Here is a 14,300-nt window from a genome sequence, read left to right as displayed (position 1 = left end):
ACGTTTTGAAGCCCAGAGTTCGGCATTTTGGCCGTCGCCATGTTGGCTTTTTGCAACCAGTGAACAAAAGTTACCATATTTGGAATGCGGAGGAGTGATGTAGAGACGCCGTGTGCGCTCTGGTAGCTGCAGCGACCTGTCAATCACAGTAGCCCCGCCCTAAAGCATCCCCTGACTCTAAATGGACCATAATGTACTAAATGAACATCATGCTGTATTGAAGAAGACTTGAAACTAGAGATTGAGACCATAAACTCATGTTTACAATGTTTACTGAGGTAATAAATCAAGAGAGAAGTAGAGTCATTTTCTCATAGACTTCTATACAACCAGAGGAGTCGCCCCCTGGTGGACACTAGAGAGAATGCAGGTTGTTAGGACACTTTCGTATCGGCTTCACTGTTCAGATCCGGAGGTTGCCGTCTTGTAGATACAGTGAGTTAATGACCAAACTGTGAGGTTGACGCTTCTATTCTGAGAGGCAGCACAAACCACGTGTTGCAAAAACAGCACAAAAAAAGGAAAAGAAAGTGAAATATCTCATGCAATCTGCTCTGGGAAAGGCCATATCAATATGAATCTGAATACACGTAAAAATATTCAAAGTAAACCGTCGACATGTTTGCTTTAACGCCTGAATTGATCATAAAAGATTCTTTGTCTACATTAAGTCATAATGGACGATTACTATCTTTCAAAACCTCGGCTGTGTTGGAGTTATCAGGCAAAAGTTCAACCTCACGCGATATACAAGTTATTAAAGTGAGTATTTTCTTGCGGCATGGAAAGCAGCGTACAGACTCTGAAAGAGCAGTGTGTGTGTGTGTGGGGGGGGGGGGGTAGGAATGTTAACACAGCCTAATCTGTGCTGTGCTCCTGAGCTATGCAGCCTCCTTGTTTACCCTGGCAGGAGAGCAGAGAGCCGGACGGCGGGCCATGCTACGCTGCTCCGCGGCCGCCATTCCTGCGACTCTTGTTTGCCTTGAGTCCCCGCAGGCCCTCCGGGGCAGCGTGCCTTCAAAGAGCCCCAGTGTAATCTGTAATGAAATCTGCCTGTGTGCTCGCAGGCGTCGGCGAGGGCAAATTATACAATTACACAATTAGGACCCCCCCCCTCCTCCTCCTCCTCCTCCTCCTCCTCCTCCTCCCCCAGATCGGTGTCTGAGCGCTTGAACGGCCTTGTGCCACGGCAATCGGTGTGTCCCGCTCCAGCTAATTGCTGAAGTCGGGCTGATAGAGAGCCACAGTCACGCTCCTCCGACCCGCAACACAGAGCCGGGAGTCGGAGGAAAAGCAGTAAACAGAGAGCTGCAGGGTTTTTCATGTGCGTAGACACACTTGTAGCTGCAATGCTTAGTCTAAAATACAAAGAAAACACCCCTCAGGCCCTACAGCCCCCCCCCCCCCGCAAGGCTGCACAGTCCTCTGAAGTTGTTATTTTAATAATAGAAAGTATTTCGACAATTTTAATCAGCATCTGGATCTGCATTAGAATCCACACGGCCTGGTGATGATGGGATAAATGTGCCCGATTATTTTTTTTTACTTTCCACTTAATTTCATTGAAATAGTTACAGTTTTGAGATACGCTGCTAGATAACATACAAACAACGGTGACTGCACTCATAGAACATTCTGAATACAAATACCTGTGATATCTTGTAGAAAAGGAAAGTCAGGAAATTAAACAGCTTTACATTTTTTAAATTTAAAATTAAGATGAATAACATGATTACTGGTAACTGGTAGCTGTAATACAATACGTTTCCCCCAGCTGGTGTGTGTGTGTGTGTGTGTGTGTGTGTGTGTGTGTGTGTGTGTGTGTGTGTGTAAACCAAACAAACAGTCCCGTCGTGTATTTTTAGGCTCCCGGAGAGACCCCCCTCCTCAGTTAACCTCCACAGCTGACGGGTGGACACGACTCTGTAGCTGCTGAGCTGATAGAAGATGTTACAATAAACCACTTTCCACTCCAGCGATTGTATATCCATGCAGGGGCTATCTCGAGACCCTGTCCCTGTGGGGTTTGAGGGGTATTTGCTCTGGTCCCTGACACTCAGGAACCCCCCCCCCCCCCCCCCCTCCCCTTAAAAGATCCCTCTGCTGAGGAAATACCAGCCAGCCAATTAGACCCGGAATGGGATTCCTGAGCATTGCTGAGCACGCAGACCGGAGGCTTTACTGTAAATCAAAAACACGCTTGAATCTGAATATGGACTGCTGTTTGTAAATTGGAGAAGGCTCCATGTTTCACTCTTACGTTGCAAAGTGACTGTATCAGCATCCTTTAAATGCTAAGACCCAAATTAATCTATTTCATCGAAACATCACTTTATTTACACTCACGCATGAATCAAAGGAAATATAGGTGTATTTATTATTACATTAGTACAGTTTGCAGCATAAATGATTTCTCGTTTTAATAATTACTTTTAGTTTTGATTCTGGTTTTCTTTATCTTGTTATTTATCCCGTTGCTCTCCTCCTGAAGCTAAGCTGTTCCATGTTGTTTACTGTTAACTTTAAACACACAAACAAACAAAAAGTCAGGACACGCAAGCTCTGTTTCACAAACATAGCGTATAGTTTTTCATTATGACCAGAATAGCTGTGCTCTAACGATCCTCTGCTGCACAGGAAGTGATGGTGTTATAAGTAGAAGAAGAACAGCGTGGTTACTGGTCACCATCTCTCAACAAGCACCGCTCACAGAAAGATGTATCGCTAGAAAATACGAACTTGTCACAGCACCGTTTGATTGACAGGTGATCTCGTGCAGAAACACAGCAGTTAGCACTTAGCACTTAGCAGCTAGAGGTCAGCGAATAAACAGATCTCAGTGTGTTTTTGGGACAAAAACCACGGAGACGTGCTGAATCCACACAGGCGTCTATTTTGGGTTGAAAACATCAGCGTGGCTGGAGGCTCAGCAGCAGCAACAGAGGGAGGAGGAGGAGGACCACACATCAGGAGAGAGACTGTTTAATAACTCAGTGTGTGTTTTACCGTGTGTGTGTGTGTGTGTGTGTGTGTGTCTGTGTGTGTGTGTGGCTGATCGTGATGCCAAGAAAACAATGTGTTCAGACTCCTTGGAGGGTTGTCCCACGCTGCGCAGTGTCGCTCCAAAATACGCCGAGACAGACGAGAAGTAATGAAATCTAACAGATATTTCCCTTTTAAGGTGGAGGCTGTGTGTGTGTGTGTGTGGTTGCACGTGGCGAGCGTTTGCCTCGGCGAGCTGGGGAGTCTCTAACTCAAGCAGGGAGCAGTGTTTCAACTGCTCCGTTGCAGTTTGTGAACACACACACACACACACACACACACACACACCAAGTTCACAGTCCGCTCAATAGAGTGAGTAACGCTCTGTTTGTTTGCTCTCTGAGAAGATTCGGCTTTCATCACTGAATCTCTCTCTCCTGGTCTGGTTGTAATTACTCCGCGATGCCGAAGCCAAAGTTTGATGGCAGGAGCCAAAAAAAAAAAAAAAATCAGTCAGAAATATATCAGAACAGCCAAAAAGCCATATGATAAACAGACGCACATGCCGACAGGTATTTTATTCCAACTCTCTGATTGACATCTTGGGACGGGTATCGATACTTAGGATGCTTATCGCTTCGGTTCCTTATCGATACTCTTATTCAACATTGCTTTATTATTCTTTTTCTTGAGCAGCCATACAAAAAGTGTCCAAGTATTTATAATACATTGGCAGCCAAACAACTAGTTAAGCGATCAGCTTTCATTGATTAGCCTCATTCTTCTGATCAAACTCCTCATGGCATCGCTAACGTTCTCTGCAGGGGACGAACACTCGACCAACCGTAGAAAACTGAGCATCTCTGCAGGTTGATGTTCTGCTTGTTGGCCAGATGTTGATGTAAACTGCTGCTGTTACTTCCCTTACTTGTGAGGGTTTTATTGCATTTGAGACAACAAGAGTTCTCAGAATTAGTCAAATGTAGCCACACTTTGGATCTTTTTCAGAAAGAGGGGGTTTACACAGAGATCTCACTCCATAACTTCTAAAGAACCCATAACTCTGGATGTTATCACTATTCCTAATTTAGAACCGGTTCCCGTTTTTTCGTGAGGAGAATCCCTATTGACATCTCACCTGAGTCGTCCTGATGAGATAAGAACCCGCCCATGTGGGTTACTTTTGTTTGATAACAGCCACCCACCCACACACACACACACACACACACACACACACAGACACACAAAAGCGCAGATATTGAGATGCTAATTAGCTCCTCTCTCTCTCTCTCTCTCCTCCTGCATTTAGAAAGTAAAAGAGACATCTGATGACCGGTCAGCCACCTCCCCAGCTTTTGTCCCGGGAAACGCACACACACACACACACACACACACACACACACACACTCACACTCCTATAGAGAGAGTGGGTGAGCCGAGCCTCGGTGCTCTCACCCTCCACACCCACACAGCGGGAACAATAGGCCTCTCTGACTCGCTACACTCTCTTTGTCCGCCGTCTTCTCAATACAACTCAATAAATCGCCCCGACAGGTTTTACAAACGCTCAGGATCGGACGATTCAAATGAACTCTTGCATTGTCGTCGAAGGGGGAGGAAGATGATGATACGCTTTGTTTGGTCCCGGTAACGCTTCACGCACCCGCTTTGAGTCCTCCGTCAAACTGTGTCTTTTTTCATCGTTTGCGCATCTTGAACTTTTCTCTCGGGACGAGGGCGGGCTTGACAGTGGAGACACAATGGGTGCAGGTACTGTACGTTGTTTATCGGAGCGGAGAGGGAAGACCTCCAGTGAAACCTCACATCTGTTCTGGCGAGGCACATAACTCATCCAAGATGAGGACCAATTTGAAGACGGGGCAGAGGAGCAAGTTGTACCGTCTGCTCCATCTTTTAGCTATTACTAAAACATGTTACGATGAATTCCTGGAGGGTCTTTCCCCCAAAAAATTCTATGATCTCAGATTATACCAGAAAATGGAAAACTGGTTTGATCAGTTCTCATCTGAAAGTGGTACGTCCTGGCAGAGTCACAAAAATGAGGACTTGAGACCTGAAATTAGTCTCAAACTTTGACTTAGTGCTATCACAGAAGCCGTGACTTGATCCCGGCTACACAGCAAACCTCATTAACACTTTATTGCCAGAAAACGATGTAATCACGGTCTGCACGAAGGCTCCGCAATCGGTCGCTGGACTCGGTTGTGCATCTCTGCGCCATCTGAGCTTTTCACTGATAAAAGCTCTTTAAACAAAGAGGGTCAATATCGTTTTTAGATGCTTTTGAAACAGGACGTCTTAAACATTTGAATAAATGTTTTGCTGCCAAATCAAATAGTTTACAAGATATTCAACCTTTTCTTCTTCATAATGCATTTAATACTTGACTTCTGTCTTTACAGGAAGACAGTAAAGTAGTCCATGAATATGAGTTTACAGTTCATTACAATTCATCCTTGGGGTAGCGGAGGTTGGTTTATGGCGTTTTGCCGGTTACACTCGTTGTCTTCTTGCTTCTTTAAAGTACATTTTGTTGGTACGCCCTCTGGCGTTTCGGAGACTCGCCTTGTGTCTCGAATGACTCGATACCTGAGAGTTATTTAAAATGGCTTCAAATGATAGTTATCCGTTAAATGTTGTATAATAATAGCCTGCACAGTACAGTGTGTTCTGCTTTGGAGAAGTAGTTTGCTGTGACTGACGCCCTGTTTTGTGTTTTGCCAACAGAAGCTCCGTATTGGACGAGGCCCGACCGGATGGACAAGAAGCTCCTGGCCGTTCCAGCCGCCAACACCGTCAAGTTCCGCTGCGCCGCGTCCGGAAACCCGACGCCAACCATCCACTGGCTGAAGAACGGCAAAGAGTTCAAGGGAGAGCAGAGGATGGGAGGCATCAAGGTGAGAGGACTTCACTCCAAACATGTTCACAGCTAAAGGGCACAGAGGAGCTGTGATTTAAGGATTCAAATCCTCACTCCAGCTGCCAGCAGGAGGTGATGCTCCGCCCGCCTTGAGCTGCCATCAGAGTGCCTTTTAGCAAGGCATCTTAATCCCCCGCTAGTCCAGTGGAGCTGCTGTGTGTCCATCTGTAGATCAGTGCGAGTGGCGCGATGCTCCCTGGTGTGAATTGCTATAACTGGAAGAGTGTGAAGCGAAGTGCTGAGAGACCGCTCATGCTCCGTGGATCTTCTCACGGTAAATAAAGGTCAGAAAACGCGCCGCCCCAGCGGGACTCGAGCTGCTCTTAGCCCCCCCACCCCCGCTAAGCTCAACAAAATACATTCAGAGGGTCGAACTGCTGTGCTGAAAACAAGAGTGGAGCACAAATACATGCGTGCCTCGCGTGATAGCTCAATGTTGACAGTAATGCGGAGCAGCAAACAGCTGTTGTATTCTCTCTAAACACTGGGCTCTCATGTGGAATGGCACTGCTTAAAGTAACAGGGCTTGGTTTACTTTTGTGCTCCTTTAATGGCCCTGAGCTGTAGGATTAAAAGACAAACCCAGTGTGGTAAGAAGATCGGAATTCAAACAGTCCAAACCTGTGTTTTGGTTCAAAATAAACTCAAACTAAATGACATATGAATTCTAAAATGATGCCCAGGGAGGTAAACTCTTCCAGCCCTTGTTCTGTCCTTGTCTTGAGCCCTGTTCAGACCGAGCGGTTTTTGCAGGTTGCTCAAGCGTCGCACTGAGTTACCTCCTGCTGTTTCCTGCTCAGATCAGGATAACTACGGCTAGTGAAGTCTTATAGCTCCGGGGATCCTGCAGAGTTTTCATCTCGAGACGCATAGAGTGGAGAAACGTGAGGCGCTCTGTCCTGCAAAAAGCAGCTCGCGAAAGGCTTCACTCTCGTTGAAAACAATTAGAAGAAGCCTGTCTGATCAGGGCCTGATCCTGCCTTACTCTCAGCCCTCACACTGTCTTAATAAAGTGATGCTGAAGGGAGACAATTTACCTGTTAAGATTTTACAGTCTTTAATCGTTTTCACACAGTTTTAGTGTAAACATTGGTTCCATTTACAATTTAAAAAATTGTCTTTTTCCTGTTGAATTGCTGTGTCAGGGAAAGCGGCCCGGCGAGGCACTTTGTTGCTATAAAACCGTAATAAAGACAGTAAGCAGAAAGAGGCCGGTAGAGGCCGAGGCAGTGAGAGACGCTCTCTCCCCGGTGGAGCTTTGGCATTTAAAGAGTTAAATGTAATGAGATCCTGCAGCTATTAACAGTTTACAGAGATCTCCAACATCTGCTCCCAGCAGACCAACAGCAGTTGTCTCCCTCCCTCTGTCCCCACTCTCTCACACAGATTCACACACACTCTCTCTCACACACACACACACACACACACGCACACACACACACACCTGTCACCAGCCCTCAGGACACTCTGAGTGGCTCCCCGACAGCAACTTTTAGCACGTTAGGTACGCCAGATGATTTGCAGATGATAAAGTTTGCAGCTGCGTTGTTAGCAGCAACTTAATCTCAAACTGGATCACTTAGATATTTATTCCATCTTTTCCCCAAATCTCTCACTGCTCACCCTAATCCATAAGTGTCCTTTTTGTGTATACAATGACTCACCATTAAGGAGCAACATAGAGATGTTTTTGTGGTGACTGGTGCAGTATTAAGATAGTAATGTCAACGTAATCGTTATAAGGGTTGAACTGATTCCTCGAAGAAGATTGAGACATCCGTGTTGGTATCAGGAGAAGGAGAGCTAACGGAGCTAACGGAGCTAACGGAGCTAACTGCTAACGTTAAAGGATGTTGCATTGAGTTACATTATGAAGCGTTCCAGCTTTATAAATCCAATTGTTTTACGCCTTGAAACCTAAGATGTAATATAAAGTGCAAACCAATGAGTAGTTCTGTCTTATTTTCTCTTTCTTATACTTACTACAACTCTACTACCTCAAGAAAGAAACAAAATTCATATTTTGTATCCGATTAAATGATTAATCTGTAGAATACTCAATTACTAAAAAGCTGCAGCTTTAATCACTATAACATCTCACTCTGCAGTGCTTATGCCTCAGTCCTGCAGCAGTAGCCATTTTGTTCACTCCCTCGCTCTAAAGCGTGCACCTGTGGGATGCTACATGTGTAATTAGAGAGACGTAGCTGGCTGTCCATAGTAAGCCTTTACGGCGTACGTGACGTCCTGTTGGCCTTGTACTGTGTTGTGTCAGTGTGAGCTGAGACACCAAGTTGCCACCGAGACAAATTCCTGTACATTTTCCGCTCTGTATAGCTCAGCGGGTCGGGCTTGGCACCATCTATTGCTGTGGCCACCCATGCTGTTGGCCCTGGTGGTGCTGTGAAGTGTGTAGGTGTCCGTGTGTTATTTGAGGTGCATGTTGGATTGATACTGTGACTGTTGGATGCACAGCGCTCTAAAGCAGAACAGAGCCAGTTGAACAAAATGAAAACATGTTTTAATGCTGCCCTTCTTCCATACGCAGTTTCTCCAGCTTAACTTGTATTTGTTTGGGTTTTTAATCAGGTCAAAGGTTAAGTTCACCTGAATCACATTAAAAAAAACACTCACTTTTTTCCCCACTTAACTTATCTTGCCATGCAGAACTTAGCCCTTTAATTCCCTCTCAGTGAACTTGGCTTTATATAACCTGCAGACTCTATGCTGTAAAGCCACTTAACCCTACTCGACAGTGTTGTGTGGCTTCTTTTGCACACGATTCTGAAACGTTAAAGCCACACGTATCAGCAGCAAAGTCTCCAGAACAAATTCCTGCACAGTGATGGAGATGTAAGATCGGAGGTGGCAGTTATTGAGACGTTCCTTTCTGTGTTTGAGACGTTGTCACATGCCCCTCCCCTCCGTCCTGTCCCGGAGCCCTTTTAAAATCCAGTTAGCCATGTGGCCCTGTTGGCCTCGAGGGAGGTGAACGGAGAGGTCACCACTATAGAATCAGGGTGCTGGGTGACAGACAAGCCCGTGACATGGCCTGGCTTCAGAGGGGTCAGGGGTAACAGCTCCACCCGTCCTGATGTCAAATCCTCTGCTAACTCCACCTCCACCCTGCAGAACATTAGACAACTGTCCAGCACGGAACAATGGAAGCTTAATGGCCTTGGTGCTCAGTCATTTAACAAAGTATATTTTAAAAACTCATTAGTCTTTTTTTTTCTTTTTAAACCAATTTTCTAGAAGATAATCCAGACATTTGCACATCACCACCGAAGATCAAATCACATTATCTCCAATTAGGTTGAGTGATGTGTCTAATACCATTACCATGTCACTTAATCACTAACATGGTTATCCTTCAGATCCTCGTCTCCGTCCAGTGTTTGTGCACTGCATTACCCACAAGTCACCTGTCAGTCAAGCACCATGAGAAGCGTTCGATTCTTTGTTGAATACTCCATTCTGATTGGTCAATTACGGGATTCTACAGTCTGTTCTTTTCTTTATAGCAGACAGCTGCTATGAATAACAGACTGTTGCAATGGACGCAGTTCTGATCTCTGTGTACAGCGAGGCTTTTGTTTTCAACAAAATCTTCTTTAGATCCATATTTTGCATCAATGAATTGATTTCTTTAGTGAGTATTGGTGCAGTGAGCTGTGTGACAGACAGCTATCCCTTACTTAAGTGTTTCTGTCTTTGTCCTTCAGTCTTGTGTGGCTAATGCTACACATGCTAACTACCTTCATGATATTGAACAATCACTGCTTTGTGGAAGCTGCAGGAAACATAAAAAGCCTCATTTGTTGTTCGCTAAATGGTTTTTAGTGTCAAACGGCAACACTGTGAAGAAAGTGTTAATGAAGAGCCTCAGAGAGAAGCACCACAAACAAACTGGCTGCAGATTGAATCGTCATTGAGCCAACAGACACGTGAACCACAGAATGCAGCAGTCTGTTGTCAGGACAGACTTTTCTTGCAGTGCATTCAGTCCGGCCGTGTCACCGCGCCTCACATCTGCCAGTGATGAGTTCATCATGCAGGACTGGGCAAGTGGGGGTGGGGGGGGGGGCACACCCTGAGTCCTGACAGCCTGACAATGGCCTTCCAAAGACTCTATTCCTTCAACAGGGTCCTCAAGGTGAAGCCGTCTTCCTCTGACATCCGTATTGAAATGACGAGAACATTTTTGATTTGACAGCCGTGGTTAATTTCCACTGAATGAATCGCGACCGTGTCTGATTTTTTTTAAGGTTTGGACAGGTGATGGGATGATTCTTGGGCTGCGATTAAGTGTGTGTGTGTGTGTGTGTGTGTGTGTGTGTGGGTGTAAGTGACTTGCTGACTGATCCATGCTGATCAGGACAGTGGAGTCCCCTCCACTCAGCACAGTTTGTCATTTACTCCAAGTGCCATGAGATCTGCACCAGTAAGAGGTAAAAGTTAGCGACCATTAGGCTCCATTACCCGCCTACAGAGATACCTCCTGACTTCACACTGGAGTGGTTGAAAGTGGCCTTTCAGAGGATGCACCGTGTTCTGCTTTGTTCCTTGAAGACATCCATTTTAAGAAGATTTCATAAAGGCCTGAAATGACTTTTCCTTTTGTAGATTATGAGGAAAATGTCTGACACACAGTCGTGGTTTCTTTGTGGATTTTATGTCGGTTCATTTGTGAAGGGTATTTGGTCTTAGGGGTTTTTGCAATACACTGGTATTGACGATAACAGTGATATTTAAAAATGAAATGTTATTATTATTATTATATTGTGTTGATGATATAGTGTAAATAATCCAGCACTTCTTTAAACATTTGATATGTACCGTTACGGTTACAGACTCTCTCTCCGCCTCCCTATTGTGAGTGTGATAGATTACTCAGCGGTAATGTTTCCTATAAGTGTTGGTGTTTGTTTCCAGTGGAGAGTTTGATGGTCTGCATGCTTTTGCACATGCATGACTATTTCTAGTTTTGAAAGAAAGTAACACTTGATTCTGAAGATGTCAGTAGAATATCAGCAACATAAATCATATATTCAACAACTTCAGTACAAAAATGTCAATATTGGTAGTATAATTATCACTCTTATCAAGTCTTTCAGGCCGCTATAGTTGTATACTAGCATCTTCTCGGTATATTCTAACCCATCTGCACGCTGGAGGTTGTTCAGACCTTCGGTTCTATCTTAGGAGCGCTTTGTGAGTCTATTGAAATGCAACACAGAGAACTAAACGGTACGTTTGTTGAAACTAAATGAAACGGTAAATAGGATGTGTGGTTCATTTGTAAAAAGGAAAATGAAATTCCAGCAGGGGCGACATGTCGGAGCTTTGTGCGCCTTCCCAGACGAACTGCGGCGCTCAGAGCCGCCTCCATTATGGAGGGGCAGGGCCTAAAGGTCACAGTTCACCTCTCTATTGAGCCATCAGATGGAGGTGGGGAGAGATGGGCGTGTCGCCGGCCTATTGAGTCTGTGAAAGCCATAGCCAATGCTGTTGTACGCTGCCACATATGCTGGGAGGGATTGCATTGTGTTCATGCTGAACCGCGGCAGCACAAGCGAGACAAAAGTTGACAATGTAATTATTGTGTTTCATTTCGTGCAGGTCGCTCGGCGCTTAACTGATTTTTCAATCCCTGTTTTGACAGGTTTCCAAGGCAGGGCTCTTAAACAGGCTCCACACTGTTACTGTTTAAGACTTTAAGCACTTTACATCCTTGTTTTTCCAGTTCGGACTTTAACACGGACTGTGAGTCTCTGTAGGCCGCTTAGGAATCTCTACACTTTGCAAGATTATTTTTGGGCTCTTTTTAATTTGAGAGCTTCCGCGGTCATTCACCTTTCTCCCCTGTCGTTTTACACAACTACACCAAGGGGTCTCGAGAAAGACGGATTATCCTGTTTATTTGTTTTTTTCATTCTTCTTTTTACTTCCAATTGTACAGTCTTCTCCTCTATGTTGATGCGGTGGCATGTAGAGCCAAACTCACGCAGCCGACCCACAAACGTTGCCAGCGAGCCCTCAGGGCCGCTTCTATCTATTTCTGCTTTCTGTGTAGGCCAAATTAGACGGTAGCACAGATCCGGGCCACTGGTCTGCTCTGACAAAGTCGTAAATTCTGCTAACTGGCCCCGCCGGTTCTGACGGGTCTATTTTGCGAGGTGAAGACGGAGGGTTTGGACTATAAAGGGAGCAGAGCTTCCTGTGTTTTCTCAGACAACTGCCACACTGCAAGAAATGTTTGCATCTTTATGAACCATTTAAGCTGGCAGTCGAGTCGCCAATTCTTGTTTTGATTAAAATAAGCAAAAGGCTCCGCCAATAGAGTGAGGTCACCTCACTGTCTTCCAAGGCAGACTCTGTAAGGCAAGAAAAATATCTTAAAACGAAGCCGATCACTTTATTTGTCTCAAGATAATTCATGCACAAAATGCTGCAGTACAAATCCCAACCTCCACGTCTTTTCCTTTTCCTCCATGTAAAGACTTTATGTTGGTTTAATGTCTCCTTCAGACGCACACTTCTTGCAGTGTGAAGCTCCCCGTCCATTCCCAGGGTTTGGGCCCTAAAACCTTTAAAGCCTCCTATGACTCAAACATAAGCTCCTTAATAATTTAATTCTGTTTGGAATCTGGCATGATTGGAATGGATGGGATTATCACGTTTGGGGACTAATGCTGCAGGTTCAACAGGGGTTAGCCGATGTAACATGGTGATGAAAGCAAGTGGCAAGAAAGTAATTAAATGTGCCGAGGGAAAGAGTTAAAGTGGAAATGTCACTCACAGTTAATTATTACCACAATGTTTGTTGCGTTTGAAAATTGCCTTTCTCGAATAACTATTTAGCTGAATGCGGCCACTGGTCCCATACATGACCGTCATGGGATAGTGGTTAATCAATAATGTTATGAGCTGCACTTACACTCAGGTGACTCAGTTAAAGTCAGTCACACAGCAATATGTAGTTGGCTAACATTAGCACTAATATTAGCCACCATATGCTACCGGGCATAGCAGCACAAGTAAAGCTGTGACAGCAGAATGTAAACAGTTGGACAAGAAACAGTTTTATTGCTTATTAATTCAACTTTTCTTTTCTAAATGGAAAGTTGTGTTATTTACTCTTTCAAAAGATGCACGGACTCGCTTTAAGATAAATAGAAGAAATTAGATTTATTATCACGTACAAGTGCTTGAGAAAAGTTCTTATTGTGAAGATTTCTAAATACCATGAACATGTAATAACAAATAGTGAAGTTATCAAATACTTGTAGCTCCATGACGAATTAAGTTGAAGGATCACATGTTCCTCTACAGATGGTATCAGAAATACGTGTTTCATTCAGCTGAAACTCTGACTTTGAGAGAGGCAACATCACTCCAGCTAAACGAGCAAATCTGCAGAGCAACTACAGCTGTCGGATAAATTCAGTGGATTTAAAAAGTACTTCAAAGTATCAGTACCTCAAAAGAAGCAGCGAGCTAAAGTAAATGGCTTTGAGTTATTATGAAACACGGTGTTTTTTATGGTACGGAGACCGAAATAAGACCTCTGATCTCAGTCTCTTTCTCTTTCTGTTGGTGGTCTTGGCTTCTACTGAGCATCGACTTCAGCTCGTATTTTACCACCTTCTAGCTTCCCTCCTCATGCGTCGCCTCCTTTTTCTTCCCCCAAACACCCCCCCTCCTCCTCCTCCTCCTCCTCCTCCTCCTCTGTGCTCAGCGACCGCAGCAGAAGGCGTCACTCATCTGCTCATGAGAGCAGCCATTGACTCCAGTTTGACTCCCCGGCTCTGAGAGGGGTAGACGGGGTGGAGCCAGCCAGCCGCTCTCAAAAACCTCATGTGCCAGCGTTGAGCGGGCCGGCCTGCTCCATGTTACCATGCAACTGAAAAAAAGAAGAAAAAAGAAAAGCACACACAGGCATAATATTTACACTGGTACATTATTTTCCACATGCGCCTCCAAGAGAGAGAGGGAGAGAATGAGAGGATAACGCAGAGGGGGAAGAGGGAGGGAGTGATCCTCGACCTACAAACATAAAGGTTCTGTGACTGGCTGGCCTCCTACCTAAGACGCGTGGGGTTAAACGTTCGTGAAAACACGGAGCCCTCTCTGGGTCGGCACATTTTCCTACGCAGGTGATGCTGAGTGTTCCACCCTCAAAGGCCTCTTTGTTGACATCCCTCACTCCCCCGTCTTTTAGTGACTCTGACCTCTTTTCCGAGGAGTTCACTCAGAGCTCGTCTCGCAGCGGCGTCGGCGCCGCGTGTTTCCACTTAAGCCCGCGGAGGTCGTCCCTCTTGGCCCCCGTGGAGGCTCTGCCTCTCGGTGCGTGGCGGGTTTCTCTGCTGCTCGC

General features: G+C 45.2%; 1 protein-coding gene across 3 annotated transcripts in view; it reads left to right on the top strand.

Moving 5' to 3' along the window:
• fgfr3 (fibroblast growth factor receptor 3) overlaps positions 1 to 14,300 on the top strand; it is a 62,035-nt gene that overhangs the window by 27,553 nt on the left and 20,182 nt on the right. For all 3 annotated transcript variants that reach the window (XM_076107265.1, XM_076107264.1, XM_076107263.1), the window contains exon 4: positions 5,731 to 5,900. In XM_076107265.1, coding sequence (XP_075963380.1) covers positions 5,731 to 5,900 — 170 coding nt within the window. The remainder of the gene's footprint in view (positions 1 to 5,730; positions 5,901 to 14,300) is intronic.

Source organism: Anarhichas minor, unplaced genomic scaffold (assembly GCF_050575085.1).
Source record: "Anarhichas minor isolate MPS153535 unplaced genomic scaffold, ASM5057508v1 ptg000038l, whole genome shotgun sequence".
NCBI lineage: Eukaryota > Metazoa > Chordata > Actinopteri > Perciformes > Anarhichadidae > Anarhichas > Anarhichas minor.
The sequence above is the reverse complement of the archived record's forward strand: the minus strand, read 5'-3'. Positions and strand labels throughout refer to the sequence as shown.